This window comes from Pangasianodon hypophthalmus, chromosome 7, assembly GCF_027358585.1.
Source record: "Pangasianodon hypophthalmus isolate fPanHyp1 chromosome 7, fPanHyp1.pri, whole genome shotgun sequence".
NCBI lineage: Eukaryota > Metazoa > Chordata > Actinopteri > Siluriformes > Pangasiidae > Pangasianodon > Pangasianodon hypophthalmus.
This window is the reverse complement of record NC_069716.1, coordinates 24,977,689-24,998,596: the sequence shown is the minus strand read 5'-3', so window position 1 is coordinate 24,998,596 and position 20,908 is coordinate 24,977,689. Positions and strand designations below refer to the sequence as shown.

Sequence of the window (20,908 nt, the reverse complement as noted above, 5' to 3'; positions counted from 1 at the left end):
CAGCTTGTTAGGAAGCTGGAGTCAGAGCACAGAGGCAGCCATGATACAGCGCCCCTGGAGCAGAGAGGGTTAAGGGCCTTGCTCATGGTCCCAACAGTGGCAGCTTTGGCAGTGCCTGCAACCTTCTGATCAGTAACACAGATTTAACCATTGAGACGCCACTGCCCGAAGTATAATGTATGGTTATGCATTGGCCGGGAATCGCACCCGTGGCCTCCAGCATGGCAGGCAAGAATTCTACCACTGAACCACCAATGCTGTAAACAGCAGAGGGCAGCAGAGAACAACAGTAGTGCAATTTCTCATCAACCGAACGGATTACATTGCATAAAAACCTGGACTCTGGAAAAGTAAAATGACTTCAGGTGAAGCTTCAGATGTCAGCACTTTGAGGATTAAAAGATTTTTAAAAAATACTGAATGGGTTTACTGTCAGCTAAAACTTGCATCACATGAAACACACATTCACATTCGTTACACATCAGTTTGTATATTTATTTCTTCCTGCTTTATGTTTTTTTCCGTACATATTTAGAATATAGAGGAAAGGTCTGCTCACATCAACTTCTCTTTTTCATCTTAATCATTTAGACTAAAATAAATAAAAGGATCTGCAGCACAATCACATCGTTCAATGCAAAGTGTGTGACGCTCCTTTGCATATAATCAAAATAAGGAGTAATGTCCAAATGTAATGAGGTCAGACCTCTTAGATGCATCACTACTTTGTTTCAGATAAAATGTCATGTACACATGATTTATATGGTCATAATTCTATCTGGGGAGAAGTAATTTTCAGATTATAAAGCTGCACAGGTGAGTGTCACGCTGTGTAAGCCACAATGTGTGTGATTTCTCTTTTGTAAATTATCCACACCACACAAATCTAAATTTTAACTTCATCTTTTAATTACAGGATCTAAAAGAAGCAGGTGACAGCCATTAGCTCAATATTTAAATATTTTCTATTTCACTGAGACCTATATATAAATTCTTGATTGATTGAAATAGCATTGATATACTGTACGTGGAATACTGGCAAAAACCAAAAAAAACAAAAAAACAAAACAAAACAAAAAAAAAACCCAAACAGTTTCCCTTAAGAGTGTATTGCTTCTTAACCGATATCACATCAATTTTTGGCACACCACAAGTCAGTTAAATGTCATAAAAATCTCAGATATTTCTATAAATCTTTAAAATACTGTGCTGTTTTTTTTTCTCCTAAAATAAGCTATATAGAGATGATCGATAACTCTAACTCCTCTAAGGTAGAGATAAGCAAACACGTTGCTGCACTTTTTCACCTGCATACTTACACCGCTGTGTGTTTAACCGTCCTCTGTTACTCTCCCTCAGTTCACACATAAACACTGGACACACAACTTAAAAGATGAAATGCATGACTCTGCTGGAGACGCAAAATCATAATAACAATCATTTATAACTCATCTGAGACAGGTTTGTGTGACTGAAACAAAGCATCTGATTAATGCGTAGCTGAAACTAATTTATCATCATGTGCCCAAGATCAAATCTAATTCAATGACCAAAAGTGACAAACTACGCAGAGTAACGAGGAGCTGATTAGACATATCGGTCATTTTTTCTCCTTGCTGAATAAGAAAAATAAGTTTATAGTTCATACTTTAAGCAAAACTCCACCCTGATACACATTTAATATCTTTATACTGAAATACCTGCAATGTGTTTAGTGATTCTGGGGCTAGTTTGTTGGCTGGTGCTGTGTTTTCGTTATTCCTGTGAGAAGTTAGCGGATGTCCGTGGATTTCAGGGGGACATCTGCGCACTTTAATAGGAGAAAAAAAAAAAATCAACAAAACATAAATCTCAAACATAGCTGATAACAGTCAGGTTTCACTGTTAGCTCTTAAAAACAGAAGAGCAAAAGCTTAATATCTCACTCAACATTTTCTAGCGAAGTTGAATGTTGTATTAAAGAGAAATCCAACAAAAGTAGTGGCGATGTTGGTGTGAACGTTGGACTCAAAGTTCCAGAATGCAATGCAGCTATACGACGCAGTTGCTCTGAGTTAGTTAGTGATCTATGGGATGATGAGCGCAATGGCGATAATGGTGGTATTAACATGAAAGTTGAAGCTTTGGAAGCTGAACAGTTTGTACAGATGAGAAGGTGTGAGAGCTGGACAGACTAAAGGACTAAAGTGCGGCTGCATCACTCTCTTTAGGTAGAGATAAAGCAAGGGGTAAATCCCACTGCACAACTAATGACACGTAGGAAAATGAAAACAGTGAAAACGGACCAACATGTCGATGAAACATGAACTTGATGTCACTGAAGATCACATGTTAATTATAAAGATTAATATGCAAGTCATACAGGGTGGAGTTTTCCTTTAAGTAGCTATACTGTTTTACTGGCACTTTGTTAGCAAAACAAAATATTCCATACATCATGCATCGTTAGTATTTATCAAGAATTCTGATATGACTTTATGATTGCAGTATTGCGCACCACTAGTCATTGTTTGAGGTTCTGTGCTACTTCAAGAGACACTGAGCCTATGAGAAAGGTCCTTAAAGAGCACCTCCAGTGTTTTGTTTCCTGTTTGTCTCACCCATGTTAAAACATCATCTGTGTCACCGGCTGCTGGCTGCCCTGCTGTCAGGATGGTATCAATATCCAGGGCTGATGACGACTTTATGAAACCTGCTATGTTTGTTCCCACAACAACACTTACTGGCAGAAATTGTTTGCCGGCTCTCTAACACACACTGTGTTATCTGTCGCGTTTTACTTTCACATGTTTACATGCGAGGTGATGAAGCGCTGAGGAGAATGATAAACTTTAAAGACCTCTGAAGCATTGTAACTGCCACCACTTTCTACGCCCAACATGCACGCTAAGCTCATTCCACATAATGCAGTAATGCATGTTTATAATAATGTGATGGTCCAGTACAGATAATCTGCTCTATATATCTACTTACTCATAGGGAGAAATGAAGCTAAGGGCTCCAATGAATGAGTCGTGGGCAGTGTGAATTGAAAAGCTTGACCTGCACTAGAGGTGTGTGTGGACTGTTTTATTTTAATGCCGCTCCCAATTCTGACCATTCCCGCCCCCTCCTGCAGTTATTTCTCTTTATACAGTTGGGTCTAAAAGTCTGAAACCACATTGAAAAATCAATTACATACAGTATATTTGATATATATATATATATATATATATATATATATATATTTTTTTTTTTCATTTAAAACTGAAAATAAGCACACTATTTGGTATCACCCAGAAGAGGATGGGTTCCCTTTTGAGCCTGGGTCCTCTCGATGTCATCTCAGGGAGTTTTTCCTTGCCACTGTCGCCTTTGACTTGCTCGTTAGGGATCTAAATCTACATCTGGATTTCTGTAAAACTGTTTTGAGACAATGTCCTTTGTTAAAAGCACAAATTTTGAGCAGAAATTTGTAGAATGTAGACCACAAAGGAGTTAACATGTCAATAACACAAACCTGCATGACCTAGTGACCTAAAACTAGTGCAGGATATTGAACATTCAGAACTATTTTTAGGTCACTAGGTCATGCAAGTCTGTGTTATTGACATGTTAACTTCTTTGTACACAGGTTTTTCTTGATTTTAGACTTTTCTTGAGTCTTATCTCTTCCAGTGAAGACACTGATGGATTTGAGCTAACACGGTTTGTAAAATGTTTCAAAAACATTCTTGCTGATGATATAATTTGTAATGAAAATTTTTGTATTAAATTACAAAAGAATGCAAAATAGAAGCATTTTTACTTTCTGACCCCACTGTACGTGTTGGTGATATTTTCAAATCAACTTAGATCAGTTCAGTTTCCTAAAATATAACCAGTGACCCTAACCAAAATAACAACCCTCCACCTCCAACACAATCCGCTGTTAATGAACATAGCTTTTGTTTGTCCTGTGAGGATCGTGTCTGCCTGCTCACTCCCAATGCTGAACTTTGGGTGATGTCAAATGTGAATGTTTGAAGGAATTTTACACTACTATATGCTACACTCAATTGCCAAGCATACTTGCGGCTTTCTGGAAAAAATCTACCTACAGTAAACCACTGAAACAAAATAAAAGTGTGGGATTGACGAGCATGTTTGTGTCTGATCGACCAGCACAAAGATGTGTTTTGACACTGTGGGAATGAATAAGCCCCGCTCCCTGGATAAGCTGACATCACACACCTTGAGTCCAAGGCCAATGCCTGGAACAATAAAATATCAGATAATAGAGCTTAAGACATTTTTTTTTTTCATGAAAGTCACTGGAGTTGCTTTTTAACCCTTTAACTGCTCAGCTTAATTCTTAGATTGGATTCTGCCTCACTTTGAATCTGCCAAATAAATAAATGTTAGCAACAATCAAGCAAACTTTCCCCACCATGGCAAAAAAGGTCATGATTATCCCGAAACACAAAAGTAAGAACAAAGCAGCACTGTAGGGATGAGTAATCTGTAAACTGTATAACTGGTAAAGAAAAAAAAACATGATTCAGTGCAGTTACAGATTGCCTAAAGCAACATACTGGAAAAAAGACTCACTCTCTTGCATTCAAATCACAAATCAACTATAAAATATCTAGTAAACCACTGACGGTTTTACAGTTTCAGAAAGTATATATATGATAGTGTTGCCTCCAGTAGACAGACACATTCTGGTAATTGGATCAAGTGTAGACTCCTATCTAACAGCTGTGTGCTGAAACATCAAGGGTGTTTCTCTAAAGGCATCTCTTCAAATTTTCAAGCATAATACTCTAAACTTTAAACATCTCTGCTCTCTTAATCCATTTTAATCAAGTACTTGTCAGGCATTGTAATGGCAACACAAAGAAAAACAGCTGGAAGATGATCTAAAAATAGTGGAGGAAATAGCAGTCTAGTCTAGTAGGACTTAAGGAACTAAACCGAATGGCAGGAATGCAGTCAAACCTCACAATGTGGAAGACACGCAATATCAGTAGATATTACACTTCAGAAAGACTTGAGTGATTTTGACCCCTTCTGAAAAAACACCTTGTGTTTTACTGCAATCCAACACAAAAAAGATGGAAAATCATCATGTCAACATACACACCGACACACACACACAGGGAAGTGGCCCTTCATGTTTCTGGTGAAGATGCTTCGGTTGTGAACATGTGAACTGAGGAACAGCATGACACCAAATGCGCTCATCTTAAAAATCCATGTACATCCCGGTCAAATATGTTGAAGGAAGAAAAAAAAAGCATGACTTTTCAGCCAATACACAGATGATCCTTCCCTTTTTGCTGAAGAAATATTCTCTGGATAATTGTCTTAGCAAAGATAGAAAATGGAAGGCCAGCTCTGCTGGTTCTTCAGTTCATTCACACGAGGCCTGAGTCCGTAAAACCCAAAAACAGCAATGAGCTCTAGTGTGTGTGTGTGGACTGTACAGCGTGTTTGGCTTGTCGTGGCCCATCACTGGCTGGAACTTTCATGTACAAAGAGCTTTGTGCTTTGCGCACACGTTTAACACCTTGTCAGAACCTTTTCTTCAGGACGTGAGTGTTCCCTAGAAATCCTTTCCAGCTGACAGGGAAAAAACCCAAGGTATTAAAACAAGCAAAAAAAACAAAAAACAAAAAAGAGCGAGGAACAAATGAAGCTCAAGAACAAAAGAAGGCTTGTACTGTCCCAGTCTCATCTGTCGAGCAGCAGCTTGAGTGCACGCTCGATGTTCATGCGATGACCGACGCGCGTCACTCCCAGGTCAATTAGGTCCTGTTTCTGCAGGCTGGGCAGGTGTGTGCCCTCTATGTCGTTCTCCAGGAAGGCGTCCCTGTGCTCAGCCAGGTTGAGGCTTTCCAGCCAGTCAGCCACGTCCTGTTTGGTCCACGAAAGCACCGCCTTGGAGGCGAATGGCTTGCCGGAGGCGGCCTGGAGGAACGAGAGGGGCGAAGGTGAGCGACTTCGGCCCTGTACAGAGGATGTGGTGCTCACTGCAGGTAGAGAGGAGGATGATGAGGAGCAACTCAGAATTGGAGGAGGAGATGTGATGCTTGGGCTCGAGGGATGGCGATGGTGATGCAAGCTCTCAGCCTGTCGGCATGGCGATGGCGCAGGCACGTTCGGGCCGGGCTGATTGGTGAAGGACACGCTGGGGTTCGGCTGGGTTCCTGAGATGAGGGACACACCGTCCTGATTTCTAAAGAAAAATAGGGACAGGAACAAAAATGGGAAGAATTCAATCCAAAAAAATAAGTCAGTGAAGGTTTTTGGTCATCAGGTGGCTATGGAATGGCAAGTAATAGGTCAAGGTGACTGGATTATTGCTGTCTTCAAGATGTTTCTCTCCTCAACAGGGAGAATTCATTAGGTCATCATTAATTCAGTTGAGGAAGGGCTTAAAAAGAGTGGACAAACATCTCCAAGTACAATACCAGTCACCCTGACTTGACGGAAACAAAGTAAGAGAAAGATAGCAGATAAGAAGGCAAACATTTCATTTTTTTGCATATGGAAAAAGGCACATAAAACAAAGTTTGCCCAACTTTGGTGAACCATATAATTGAAAGCAAAGCTGGCTCAAAACTTTTCATTGTTAATCTATACAAACTTTACAATCAGTGAAGAATGAACAAATCAAAAAAGCTAGTTCGATATAAGTACTACGTAAACAGGGTATTTTGGGTCAGTTCTTTGGTCTGTAAATAACCACAGATTTCCATAGTAAATGAGGCTCAGGCATAAAAAAAGGTCTGCAGTGGGAGGAGGCAGCAGTGTGTCTTCTTTAAGGAGATGTGCCCAATATAGGCACACAACCCAAACTACTAATACACACAGCTCAAGCTGTGCTGCTTTTTAAGACTAAGAAAACAAACTACATAATCATGCGACTTGAAACACATTCACCTTTGTCATCACTAGCACTAGATGACATTTTTCTACTTGGGTAAGGGGGCTCTTGAAAACCCTCATGAGGCAGTTTATGTGATATAATGTCTAAGTAATAAATGGGTCATGTTCCAAATCAGGCAAATACGCATACACATGTACCAGCACTAACACACCTCTCCCTCTTCTATGGTTTGGTCTGTGTTCATCACACCGATGCTGCTCATCTCATCCTCAAGGCTGTTCTCATTATTAGGTTGCTAGGCAACTTGTTCTTTCATGAGCTCAGCACACACAAATCTGTGTAGCTAGATGAATGTCTGTGTTACTGGGGCGGGTGTTGGTGGCTGTGATTGGGTGACATACCTCAATCCAAAGTGAGTTCTACATCCTGGGGGAGAGTCTAGCGCTTCCCCGGGCTTTGGTGCTTTGTCTTTGCTGACATGTTGCAGAACAGAGTTTATTTCAGTCAAGCCTTGGGGTTTTGTCTCTGGTCCATGGGGGTTTTTCAGATCCAGAGGTTCCCCCCAAAGCTTTGAGGTTCTTTGTGTTGGGGTTTTTAGAGGCTCTGGTGGGGCAGTTCCCAGGGGTGGTGGGGGGATTGAAGAGGGCACCCTGAAAGAGCTTATGGTCTCCTCATTTAAGGCGTCCTTGTAAAGTGCGTTGCTCTTATTGACGGCGTACTTGGCTTTGGGCTTGGGTAGGACCTGTGCCCTGTCCACCAGAAAGGCCTGACCGTCTGCATAGACCATGCAAGTGTCCAGGGTCTCACCTCCTTCTGACGATAAGGTGGAGATGCTGGATACAGTGGAGACTGTACTCGTGGTCTCCAGTTGGGGGTCTCCACTGCTCCGGCTGTCCACTTCAATGCCTGAGTCAATAATGGGCTCATAGGGTTCCAGAGGTCCTGTAGGAAAGCTGGGAGGTGTGCAGTTAGTAAGAACTGTTGGTCTCTTGATCTCTTGATCTCTCGAGCTGCTTGTGGTTAAATGGGGGTAATAGGGAGCAAGCGATGGTCCACTCATGCCATTGGATTTCTGTTTCAGTAGCTCATTCAGTGCCCCTGACTGGTCTTCCGGGATGTCAAAACTGTTGGCAAACTCTAATGGTGGAGGCAGGGGTTCGGCAAACACAAACTCCTCATCGATGTCAACAGAGGCCAGAGGTGGTGGAGGGATACCAAAGGGGAGTTTGACAGGCTCATCTACAGAGCTGACAGAGATCATGGTTTTTGGTGGCACAGCAGAGAGAGGCTTTGGTGGTGCAGGCTTTGCAGGAGCTGGCTGGTTGGGATCACGAAGCTCCCCAGGTGTGCTGTCAGGACAAACATCCTCGTCCCTCTCTCCTTCCGACAGGCTGTTCTCCTCAGTTTTGGCCCCATCTGTGGTATGAACCATTAGCAGCCCTGCTGACTTCTGTTGGGATGTGTCCACAATGTCAATCAGCATGTTCTTCTTCTCCTCTGGCCTCTTCTCAGCCTTGCCCAGGTCCAGCTGGAATTTGGACTCAGTCTCGTACTTGGACTCCGTCATCTGTCTCCGCAGGCCTCCCCGTGGCCTGCCCATGGTGGCAGTGCTGGAGAAACTCACTTCAACATTGGGCCGAAGTTTTGTGTCAATGAAAAGTGGCTTGTTGAGGTCCAGTTTGGACTGGTCACTCTTGAGTGGCAAAGGCTGTGACTGCTCCCTCATGGCCCGGTCTCTGGCAGCTAATGCTAAGGCTAATGGAGAATTAGGGTCTAGTGGTTTTCCGGTGACAGGGTGAACATAGTTCCCGCTCCCTGAGGTGTAAGTCTTGTGAGCTGGCAGGCTGATGGGACTGTGACCTGTCCTAGTGTTGAGTAACTCCCGCACCATGGTGGGTTCTGGGCTGTTGAAGTCTGTCACATTGCCCCCTCCTCGAGGGATGCTGAGCAGGGAGGAAGGGGGAGCCATGAGCCGGCGCAGACGCTCATCACTGCTAAACATGCCCTCATCAATGGACTTTGAGTGCCGCAAACGAGGGGTAGGAGTAGGAGCCACATCCTCATCGCCAGCATCTGTGGATCTGAAAGACGGGGAATTTCTGTGAACCGCCAGCCGTTTTTCCCTGACTGTACTGGGAACCATGGCAGTTGCAAAAGGGCTTCCTGTACTGAGGCTATCCTCTGGGCGGAGTTGGCCTGGGTGGTCAGGTGTAGTTGTCTCTATCTCCATACTGCTGCCCTGGCTGCTCTTTCCGCTGCTGCTGGTGGAGGGCTCTTTGATGATAATGGTGGGTATGGGGATGGAGCAGGTCTTCTCTGGGCTGTCCTCTACATTGGACTGTTTTACAAGCATGCCCTTTCTCCGTGCAGGCTTGTTTGGAACAAACAGCGCAGCGTTAGCCATTTTGCCAACATCTGAGTATGGGTTCTCGGGAATCTGGGCTCGGCGCATATGAAGGCTCTGCTGAGCAGTTGGACTGTTGCTGAAGTCCTCTGCATCATACTGTTCAGAGTTCTCTCTGTAATACATGCCTTGGTCTCTCCAACCAGAACCAAGGCTTGAGTCTCCTCTGTCTGAAGGAGCGCTGTTCACAGTAGGACTTTGAGGGGTGAAGCCTGGTCGGATTGTGCCATAACCATGTCCAGCAGGTGTGGGGGTATTGTTGTGAGGAGGAGATGGAGGGGAAATAGCCGGTGGTGGGGGAATGTCCTCTGATGTGTCAGGCATTGATAGGCTTCTTGTAAATTTTAACATGGGAGGAGTGAGGAATTGCTTTTCTTCTTCAGTTACCCCTGTGGTTGGATAATAAGAGCCAATTACTATGGGAGCACCCACGTCAAATCGGGCAAAAAAAAAAGCAATTAATTTTTCATAAGTTTCCAATATTTAATATAGAACAAGTAAACCAAAATGGTATTACTGGATCTAACACAGCAAACAGCTTTTAAATTAATGGGGTTTTGTTTTATTATACACAAAGACCAAACAGTAAGCTATGTACTGTTATTACAATGCTAATGTTGAAGAATGTTTATATTTTTTTATTGAATACTTGCCTATCGATGTCTGTCGGCGCATGGTTCCTTTTGGTACACCCAAGAATGGGCCTTTAGGAGTTGCTGTTACCGGTGGGGAATCCACTGATATGTCCTGGCTGTTGCACAGTGACTGCACAACCACAGAGATAGGTGTGTTAAGACAGAGGTTTAAAAAAGTGTTCAAAGGGAAGTCTGTATTGTAAAACCTGACAGCCTGAATTGTTTTATTCCACTTATAGCACAGACATAGATATTCTATACAATGACATTCTATGCAATTTTTTGCTTCAAACTTTGTGGCAACAGTTTGGGAAGGGCCACATATGGATGTGAAGATCAGCTGTCACATACTTTTGGTAATAGAGTACATATATAAAGTTTTTGTATATTATTATTATTATTATTATTATTATTAACAATACTACTACAACTAATAATACCACTCAGAATATTTCATTAGTGATCAATTTGTACGAAACAGCAAAAAATATATAATTATTGGGTCAAAGGTCATGCTTACATTCATTTCCGGGGCCACGGCAAAGCACCTGCTTGTGGGGCGCGGTTTAACAGCTGCCACCCTCACGTCCACGTTCGCGTTGTCCCACACCGGTTTCTGGGGAGGGACAACCTCCTCCACTTTATCTGCAAATCAGCACAGTTTCTATTTAGGGATCAGGAAGCGACAGGACACTACTTCTAATAAAATCAAGCCATTATCCTCTCACAGGATGTACAGAATAAAAAAAGAACCCAAACCAAGCAAGGGAGAGGAGACAGAAATAAGTACATTGACATTGGTCAAGGTCAAAGCCGTGCAAGCTCTTCCCGATTCCGAGGGAATGTGTGTCTCAGCGGCCACTGCACAACATGCTAGCGGTAGCGTTTGCTTTCATACAGCTCCCATGCATGGGAAATGATTACTTAGGGTGACGTGAAAAACAATCCTCTTCTTCTGAGCCACAATATCTGAAAGCTGATCATCTACACAGGAGCGGAGGAGAGGGAAGTTCAGTGTCTGATTTGCTGCCATCACATTTGTCAAGTGTGCATCTGGTTACACGCGCACACACACACGCACACACACGCATACACACAATTTCTCTTTCTGTTTCACGTTGTAAGTCTATAAATAGTTCCAAAGCAGATGACTGGTTTTAGCAGAAAAATTATTTATATATATATATATATATATATATATATATATATATATATATATATATATATATATAGGATCTTTCCCTATGTGTTACATAGTATGATGTCATATTCCTGTAGGTTTCTAATACTGACATGGACCATGGACATCTTATTCAGCGCCTTTGAACCTGCACGGGAGAAGTAAGATCATTTCATCTACTCATCGACATTAAAACGAGTGCCAGCAGCTTTGCACTGAAAATATGGCATTACATTTTGCAGGTGGATTGTTGCTATATTAGACGTCTGCAGCAAGATTTCCATGACAACACCTCATTGCAGAATGATTCAAAGCTGTAGAGGGTCCTCTTACAATGATGGGTAACTAGAACGCTAGTACATCCTCATCCTTACCAAGTGTCAGCTGTAACACTTCCAGTGAGGCATATCCATTACAAGTAGAAGAAATTATTTCCATTTGCATTTTCACAATGAAAAATAGAGATTCAGGTCTGCAGAGCATTCTCTTTGCTATACTCAGCACGAGTGGCTTGTTTACTCTACTGAAAGAATTAATAATGTAATCATATATATATGTATATAATGGCCACATTTCATATACAAATTACACATATCTAATAGTTACATAACTGAATATGAACAGATTGAACAAATACAGAGATGAACAGGAGGTGCACTATTTGTTTTTTGTTTTAGAAAGGTTCACAGGGCATCTGATTGAGATTAGAAGTGTGCATCGGGACTGGGATCCTTTGAGTTTGCGGTCAGATATGAAACTTTCGAACACTGAAAGATCAGTACTGCTTGAGGCATTTACAGCATCCTTAGTAACTTCCTGGTCAGGGTCACAGTCATGGTTTAAATTTGGCTACTAGTTTGTTTATAGTTTGGGAAATAGAACCAAAAAAAAAATATCAGGGGTGGGTACAAACAAAAATAATAACCATATGGGCGGGATTAAAAAACATTTTTGCACTTCTCTATTTGAGACCAATTAAGAGACACACAAGAGATGCAGCTGAGGTTGACGTTCTGAACTATCTGAGCCAGATTTCACACACCATGCTGATAGTGCTGCATGTCTATCTTTGAGTTTCTTTTTTAGTGTTTTCCAGTTTTTCCAGGGTTTATATTAATTAAAAAAAAAAGAAAAAAAAAAAGAAAAACAAAAAAAACAGTGTTTTAGCCTGAAACACTGTTTTAGGCTACGTCTGCTTGGGGTTTAGATAAGGATACGTATATTTGGAGCACTAAACAGATACAGATAGTGACATTGCATTAAAATCTCAACAAAAAATACATAAATAAGTAAAAGATCTACATAAAACTGAGTTTATATGTATACAGAGTGTATATGCATTTAATCATTTAATAAAACCTGGCTGTAAAACTCACCCTTCTTTTTCCTCAAAGTAGCTTTAACATAAAAGAATATTCGGTTTTATTCATGGACGGATAATCACACATCATTTACATAAAAGAAGGGGGATTCAAAACAGATGAAAGGCATCAGAATGGCATTAACCTGGATAAAATGTAATGCCATATCACACAGTTATCACCGCCATGCAACGGTCTACTCTACACAAAATCTAGCAGAACCAGACAGGACAGATCGAACAATAACAAGACACAGAAACGTGTTACAGCCTAACGTTTTTAAATCCAACGTTCTTTATCTAATGCTGTGTTAAGTGCAAATAAATCTGTTTAATTTAACCAGAGAAAATCGGTACCAGAAGCAAAACCAGTGTCAGTGATGCTTTCTAACTAATCAAACGTTAGAGCACAGAAATCAGAGAACGAATCCGTGCAACCTGGCGCTGTAAAGCGAGAGCTGATCAGGCTATAAATATACATATATAAATATATAAATAGGAGTACATTTCTCTGCTTTTCCGCTCTCAGTGGGGGTTTTTGATATTAAAACATAGAACTGACTGGAAGATCGTATGTGGTTTTTAAAAATATATCATGACCCAGTAAGATAATACAGACTAATTTATGTACTTTATCGAAATAAATATAGAGTCAAAGACCACAAACAACCATATTCTGTGACTCAGAAACCACACACACACACACACACACACATACACTGAGGATATGAGCATGCCGAATAATTACAAGGGAAAGACAAACTTACCTTTATCCACTTTTTCAGCCAAAAAAAAACAAAAAAAACATGAAATATTAGTGCACATTGTTTAAGTTCTGACAAATCAGAAGTATTAGTTAACAATATTAAACACGAGACACACTAGCAAACAACAACTTGTAGCTTGTTGCTTGTGGGCTGAGAAAAGATAGTAGCCATAATGTAAAGTAAGTGCTTCCAAAGCCAACTATTTAAAAACTAATTTAAAAACACACTAATCTTTGTGAAAATTGGTTTGATTCAAGTGTAACATGCTAGGATTTGGACTAGCTTCACTGGCAGATTAGCAAAGCATGCAAACAGTACTAGCTACATCCCAGAGGCACTAATGATCTCTGCTACTTCCGTCCAAGCTTTGTTTTTCTTCGTAATGACTCTATACACATTTAACAAGATGTTATATATGACAGGATAAGATAAAACCATGGTTATGGGTTTTTCGTCCATTTTTGTGTATCAAACAGTAAAGTTGTGAGTGGGGAACTGAAGAAACATTGGACCACATCAAATAATTCAAAACAATTGTTTTGATTTATCGCTTTCAGCGTCATATCTAATTTGCAAAGAAATGGGAAAGTCTCAGTGATGCATTATCGCAGCTGTGTCTCACATGCATATTGAAAAAAAAAAAAAAAAGGTCGTAATGACGCCGGTGTGAAAAGGAAGGCATTTTTAATTATTTATAATAATTCATCATGTTTTTAATCCCCAGTGTATGGGATAAGTAGAGCCTATGGAGTTATTCACACAATACAGGCCACTGTTTGACCAAAAACCAGATGTTCTTTCTTATTTCAGCATCTTACAACTCAGATCTCATGGATCATCTATGGACCAGTCTCAATCTAAAATTAAAGGTCAGAAGAAGCTAGCTATAAACTCAAATTCCAAACAATTACAGTTCTTCTCATCAGTAGAGCACAGAGAAGACAGTAGATATTGACCAAGGCATCAAATATCAAATCACCAACTTCATCAAATTAGATTTCAGAAAATTGTACTGTATTCTGGATACAAATTGGCTTCTGTGCCTTCCGTTAGCCATTGTTTAACCATTTTTGTTGCGTTGGTGCATGGTGCTTACCCAAGTCCTCCAGTTCTGAGGTCATGGATTTGGAGCGTGTGGAAAGTGCAGTGGATGGAGCTCTCCTTGGAGGGGCTGGAGCTTGAGGAGCAAATGAAAAAACACGTGTAATTAGCCATGAGCTAGCATTTGGCATTTCATACTGCGATATATAACATAGAATTCTGCATATTGAAATAGGTTGACAGAGACAAGCCAAAAGGCTTTCTGAATAGATTTAGCAATAGTGATACACACACACAAGATTTCCTATTAAAATCAGCTATGTTTCTGGTATAGTTTGCTTCTTTAGTTTTTGCACTGAAACTATGAGGCTAAGACTTGATCATATTGCTTAGGATACAGTATGAGTTACTGTAATCTATAAAAATCAGGAGCCCGGCTGTCCAGGATAGGCAGATTTTGTGTCCAGGCTATTAGTTTTTATTCATAGTTGTCCAGCAGGAAAGTAGGTGCAATCAGAAAAAGAGAACAACTACTTCTTATTTACTCCTTATGTATGTTTTTTGAGGCTTCCGAGTGGTGCAACAGTTCGAATCCAGACGATGCCACAGCCATCCGTGGTCGGGGTCCAAGAGAGCGAAATGAATGAGAACAGTGAATTTGATTATTTGCTAAACCATTCTTTTAAAAAAAAAAAACAAAATCCATTATGGGAAGCAATCATCTTTGATATGAGGAGAGGTTACAGATTTATTAATAACACCAGAACAGCTTTTGCAGGTTTGAAGAAACAGTGCTGATCTATAAGATGTAAATCTGAGAGGTGCTAAATGAAACAACCCACGTAATGAACGTACCTTTTTTTCGAGCCGTATCATCAGGGTCGAGATTTCTGCTGACAGTCACGACTTTAATGATGAGATGATTTCCCCCGTGACGGATCATATTAACCACCTGTTTGTGGCCCACCTTCACCACGTTGTCCTTGTTAACCTGAGACAGGAAAAGCAGAGGAGAACCAAACACCTAAATCTGTTCAACATCAGAACACTGGGTAGAACTTTCTTTTTAAATATGTACACACCAGAACTTGATATTAAGCACATTTCTAGCCACATATTTTGGTAAATATGTTGTGGTGTAGACTAGGTGGTAGTCAAATGCTGTAAGGAATAGTGAATTATATATATTTTTATATATTTTTCCTATCTCTACTATATGAGTATTTTGCAGCACAGCATTTTCTTTTCTTTTTTTTCCCTAAGTGTACAGCCACTGAGATAATGAGATAATGGTCCCAGCTGGGCTTCCCTGCTAAAATACAGTCTAACAATAGTAACGTGAAAATAGCAATCTAATGGCAGGCAAAACGGCTACGTTCACAAATTCCGGCGTTTGGCCCAGATGCAGTCTTTCAGCCTCGACTGTTTCTATATGTTCTTAACTGACTCGTATCTGTCCTTAGTGTGAACAGAGCTCTGCTCTGAAACAACACACCACATATTAACATCATCCAAACCAGTCACATCACATGCATGTGTCTTGAACCACTACAAACCATGCAGTACTTGCTAGACAATCCATCGCTGTCATGATAACACACTAGCACAAGCTATGCAGGTCAGTTAACAGCTTGTGAGCTGCTCGTGATCAGTGCGAGAAGGTGCAAAAGGTGTTGTTACTTCTGTAACAGTATTGAGAGGTGTGTGTGTGTGTGTGAGTGTGTGTGTGTATTTTTAATGCTTAGTTGAGAGACTTTTTTACTGAGAAAGTACTGAAATACAAAACATACTTGATATGTGGGAGAACCTCAGTCTGAACAGTCAAACCAGAATAATGCAAATTTTATACCCATTAGAGGCTCATGAAAAATTCACAACGACAATTAATCTGTGTATTCAGTCATACTTCTGCGCATTCAAGTGATACACCACTTTAAAAAGATTTTGTGAATGAGCAGTGACTCAGAATTTAGCTCTTAGGCTTGCAATGTGAACACAGCCAAAGTGAATCAAAATTGATATATTTGAAAAATATACTGTATGCCTTTTTGACCCCATCAAAATAAATAAATAAATGAATGAAATATAGCTGAGTCATTCATTTGTGCTGGGTTTGTGCTGAATTGTGCCTGGTTTGGTTTCGCAGATTTTATAACAGTTTTACTGTAATTCAAGTCTGTTGTTGGGATGTCATTAACGCCCACTCAACTCAAAACCAAAAAAAATAAAAAATTACTGTCATTCTTTTGTGCTGATTTGTGCCATACAAACATGTTCGTGCCTGTGAGTTTTTGACATACTACATATTCTGTTCACTGTGATATTACTCTCAGCTATTAACCTACATTAATACATGCAAGGAACAACACACGACAGACCGTGCAGTTATACACAAATAATATGAAGTGGATTATTTTCATGTAACCACATGGACTGGAGAGTGTGGATTTTAATGTTAATGGAACGTCCAGGAGACAATTAAGTTCCTGTGATCACTTATGTTGTAGCTGCGATAAATGGTCATTCCTTCACCAACATCTTCTCTCTCTCTCTCTCTCTCGCTCTCTCTCTCGCTCTCTCTCTCTCTCTCCAAAAATGCAGCTAGTCATTTTACAGAGAAACCGGAAAGCGTAAACTCTTCTGTCTTGAAGACTTTCCTGTGCTGATAAACTTCGCAAAGCACTGTGATTCTTATAATGCACTTACAACCAAGACTCCTTCCAAATGTTAAATAAATGTCTCCTAACAAAATGTCACCACATCAGTGTTTGGATATTTTACTTTGTTAAACAATAAGTGTCTTATATATATACGTTTATTATTAGTCTCAGGTCATGTGAAGTGTCCACGTACAAGCCCCTGTGTATGAGCTGTTACTACAGAAACAATAACGTATTAGAACGAGCACATTAATATAAAAATGTCATTCATGCCAGTGCTGGAACAGCCTTGCTGTTATATGAAAAAAATGCACACCTTCTGATCAGAATTGAGAATTCAACCACGATAAATCTGTTTTTTATTAATCTTAGATTATTTGGTTTGTCCACCGTACAAGTTCCTGTTAACGAGTTCTAACTGAAAAAACAACATTTAACGTTTTAGGCACAAGAGTTCTGACATCTTCACGTCAGATTTAAAGCACACTTGTTTAAGGCTTTGTGGACTTCTGGACACTATTCTTGACTTCTGGACTTCTATTCTTGTCATCACAAATCTTGTGCAAGAACAACATGGCCATAAAAGCAGAAAGATCTTGTCTAGCTGTAATACACAGAACAGAAAAAACCTGGCAACTTTGCCGTAATAATCACTGTAGCTGCAAGAAATTGTGACTACAATCTGGGGGAAAAAAAGCCTAATGAAATGCAGACAGTCTAGAAATTGCCCTGCTGCGTAAACTAAGCCATACAGATATGAGACGGAGGATCATTTGCTGACAATGGAAACTTTTACTGAACAATATTATTATTCTGCGAGGATGTAGCCAGAGGCCAATACGTCATGTCTGCACTTCAGCGACATCTTGGACGTCAACACTTGTGACCTTGCTCAGCTTGTGCTGATTTGGAAATTTATACCCACACTGCTGTGCTTTTCTAAACACAGAGCTCTGCCCTTTCATGAATTCACCATCTATTATTCACACGTCTCTGTGTTTTTTTTCCTTCAGCATTACTGTGTATTCCATATTGCCACTAACCACTGCACAGTTATGAAAGATTAAGTAAAAGTAACTGCCATGTGGCCTGATTCAGGGTTGCATGTCGCACTCTCTGAGAGGAGCGTTGTGTACGTCTAACATCTTGTTTTATTGACATGATCGATTTAAAAAAAGTCCAATTCCCACTTGCTCTAATTATTCTCCAAACACTCCGTAACACTCCACAGAGAGCCGTCAGAGACGAAGCTGCTGAGTGGCTCTGAAAGGCCAGATCAATCTTGTTGGCTTAAACTTTAAGTGGAGGCATTAAATCTCCCGACGTGTTATTACTCCCCAATTTGTCCTGCATAAAAGAGGAAAAACCCTGCCAGAGGTGCTAAATATGGATAGACAGGCATTAAATACTGTTTCACCCACTCCACTGAGTTAATATAGAAGCCTGATACTAACACAGTTAGTTAGAATAATGCAACTGAAATAACTAGTGGTGTAAAGAGTGTATCGATCTCAATATTTACTCTATAACTAGAGATGGATTATCTACCAGGCCCATCAGGCACATGCACAGTCGGCTTGCTCACTACGGAGACCTCGAAAAGAACAACAACAACAAGAGAAATGTAATTGGTGTCAGTCTGAATTTGTAACTATGAGAAGTCACTTAGGTCCTAAGTGTTTGTAACTGGAGCTAGATAAGCGGATGAAAAACATGGGTTCACATCTGTAAACCCACAATTTAGCCCTATTTGGACGGGATTAAATTGACATGGGGTCCTGGAGTAATTTAGTTAGTCTGTGATTTTATTTCCGGCCAGATTGGCCATGTCTGTGGTTTTTTTTTTTCTGCCCTTCTCTGAGAAAATTACAGAGTCGTACTTCCAATACTTCAACAGACATAGCTCCAATACTTAAATCACTTTCTTCCTCAGCACATAGTTTGGTATCAGTCTGCACCAGCATCGTGCTCAGGTAGGATGTGTGGAGCAAAGAACTGTATCTTAGAAATGATTCAGAAGATAAAATAGTTCCAGTTTGATTCATTTCTTTCAGGATCAGTAAGAGTGCTGGTCAGGGAGAATGCTGGGTGAGAAGCAGGAATACAGTCCATCAAAGGGCACCATGTTCAGACACATTCACATCTAGGGGCAAATCACAGCAGCCAATCTGCCTAGCTCCAGCAGAACTCAGAACATGGAGAACGTAGTCTAAGCTCAGGATCGAAGCAGGGACCTGGGAGCTGTGAGACAGCAACACTACCCACTGCTCCACCATGATGCCTGACTTATTTACTTCATTTTTTTATTTATTTTTAAAACCATGAAAGTTTTAATGAAGCGGTTGGTTATACTGAGTCAAAAATAGGCTTTTGGAAAAAATATTTTACACTATGTAGCTAATTGAACAAATCTGGGTTAAAGAGAAAACTGTGTAATGGCTGAACTGTCTCAAAAAATGCACATAGAAAAGTTTTTTTAAAAGAAAAAAATCATGGATTTAATGAAATCCAATAGACAATGCTATGTAAGCTTTTAACGCCAATAAAAATCCTGTTGCCAGAACAGAAATTAGAAACGTCTTGTATCATCTGTTAGTGTTCTCCTGAGCAGCATAGCATGAAATTAGCACAGTGCTGTGAAAAAGATCAGCAGAAGATTTAAAAAGGAAGATCTAAGATAACAGGATGCTTTAATCTACACAAAAGGTTATGTGAAATGAGACAGGGTAACCTAGGAAACGAGCCAGTACGCCGAACAGGGCTGCGTGATGAAGGGAGTTACGCCTTGCTCCATTCTGTGTGTGTGTGTGTGTGTGTGTGTGTGTGTGTGTGTGTGTGTGTGTGATTCATACATGCCATGTGTGAATGCAAGAAAGACTGGGAGGAGTCCAAACACAATTTAGCACACAAGAGGATTAAACATTGGAGTCCACGGGTGTGATTTATCACTCAAACATACACTGTGTTCTTCTCGGCAATAAAACAGGAGATGAGACAATCAGCATATTAATCTGAAATGATGTGCACAGATGCCTTTAATATTAATTGACACTGCCTGGAAGCTCCGCCCCTTCATGGATGCCCCGCCCCCTGAACTGCTGCGTCGCCCTCGCTTTCTGTCATGGTAAATGGGGAATGTGTGGAGTTTAATTGTATGAAATAAAATATATCAGGGTTTGTTCGACTTAGTTAACGTTAGACAAGTATAAATTTATTATCTGTTAACTGTACATTTTTCAGCCAAAATTTCAGGCAGCCCTAAAAAAACTATTTAACGGATTAGAGTAGTTAACTAGTTTAATTAATTAAACTAGTTAACTGATGTTAAGCCGGACATACAGCAAGAGATGAAAATTTTGACCTAAAAAATTATACAGGCGTATAATGTTTCAAATCTAACACTAACACATCTAACACAAATAATGCTAAAGGCAATAATTATTAAGTGTTTAAATACACTGGGCTTTTTTTCCGTCTGTTTTCTTACCAGTGCTTTCTGCGTCGCTCACTGCAGATGTGTTCACACACTTATTTGCAACCAATTTCTGAAAAGATTATTGAAAAAATACTGTTATGGTTTTGTTACCACGATTTTATAAAATGGAAAATTGTCTTCAGGGAAAATTGAATATCACACAACCCTAGTAAGAGCTCTTCTCTGTTTTGATGTTGATGTGACAGTGCAGGAGTACCGTGGACATTTTGACAGCCGGTACCTCATTACAAACTCGATTAGTCTTATTTCCGTTTCACTGTGGAATGAACTCTCCAAAAAACAGATCAAACTGTGAGGAAAGCACACTTAGTTAGCGAGCTTTTAGACATCTTTAGGCAGACTAACTATGCTTGTTAAACTGGCTCTGTACACAACATGATCTTTGCAGGCAGACACCATGACCAGGTTAGAAAGTGTCCTAAATAAAAACATTTTTACTTCATTTTGTTAAAATATATTTATGTTTTCTTAAAGTAAAGATATCAGTGTATAAACTCAATTTTGGTCAAAAT

The 20,908-nt window shown here is 40.2% G+C and overlaps 1 protein-coding gene and 1 non-coding gene across 2 annotated transcripts in view; both read right to left on the bottom strand.

The window, feature by feature from the left end:
- Window positions 1–186: 186 nt before the first annotated feature.
- trnag-gcc (transfer RNA glycine (anticodon GCC)) lies at window positions 187–258 on the bottom strand. Its single transcript has one exon. It is a non-coding gene; the product is annotated as a tRNA-Gly (tRNA).
- shank2b (SH3 and multiple ankyrin repeat domains 2b) overlaps window positions 235–20,908 on the bottom strand; it is a 151,053-nt gene continuing 130,379 nt past the window's right edge. The window contains exons 17-24 of the mRNA XM_053235425.1: window positions 15,096–15,231; window positions 14,296–14,376; window positions 13,200–13,208; window positions 10,817–10,876; window positions 10,413–10,537; window positions 9,911–10,022; window positions 7,255–9,646; window positions 235–6,199 (exon numbers count right to left, since the gene is read on the bottom strand). Of these exons, the coding sequence (XP_053091400.1) occupies window positions 5,695–6,199; window positions 7,255–9,646; window positions 9,911–10,022; window positions 10,413–10,537; window positions 10,817–10,876; window positions 13,200–13,208; window positions 14,296–14,376; window positions 15,096–15,231 (3,420 nt within the window). The 3' untranslated portion in view covers window positions 235–5,694. The remainder of the gene's footprint in view (window positions 6,200–7,254; window positions 9,647–9,910; window positions 10,023–10,412; window positions 10,538–10,816; window positions 10,877–13,199; window positions 13,209–14,295; window positions 14,377–15,095; window positions 15,232–20,908) is intronic.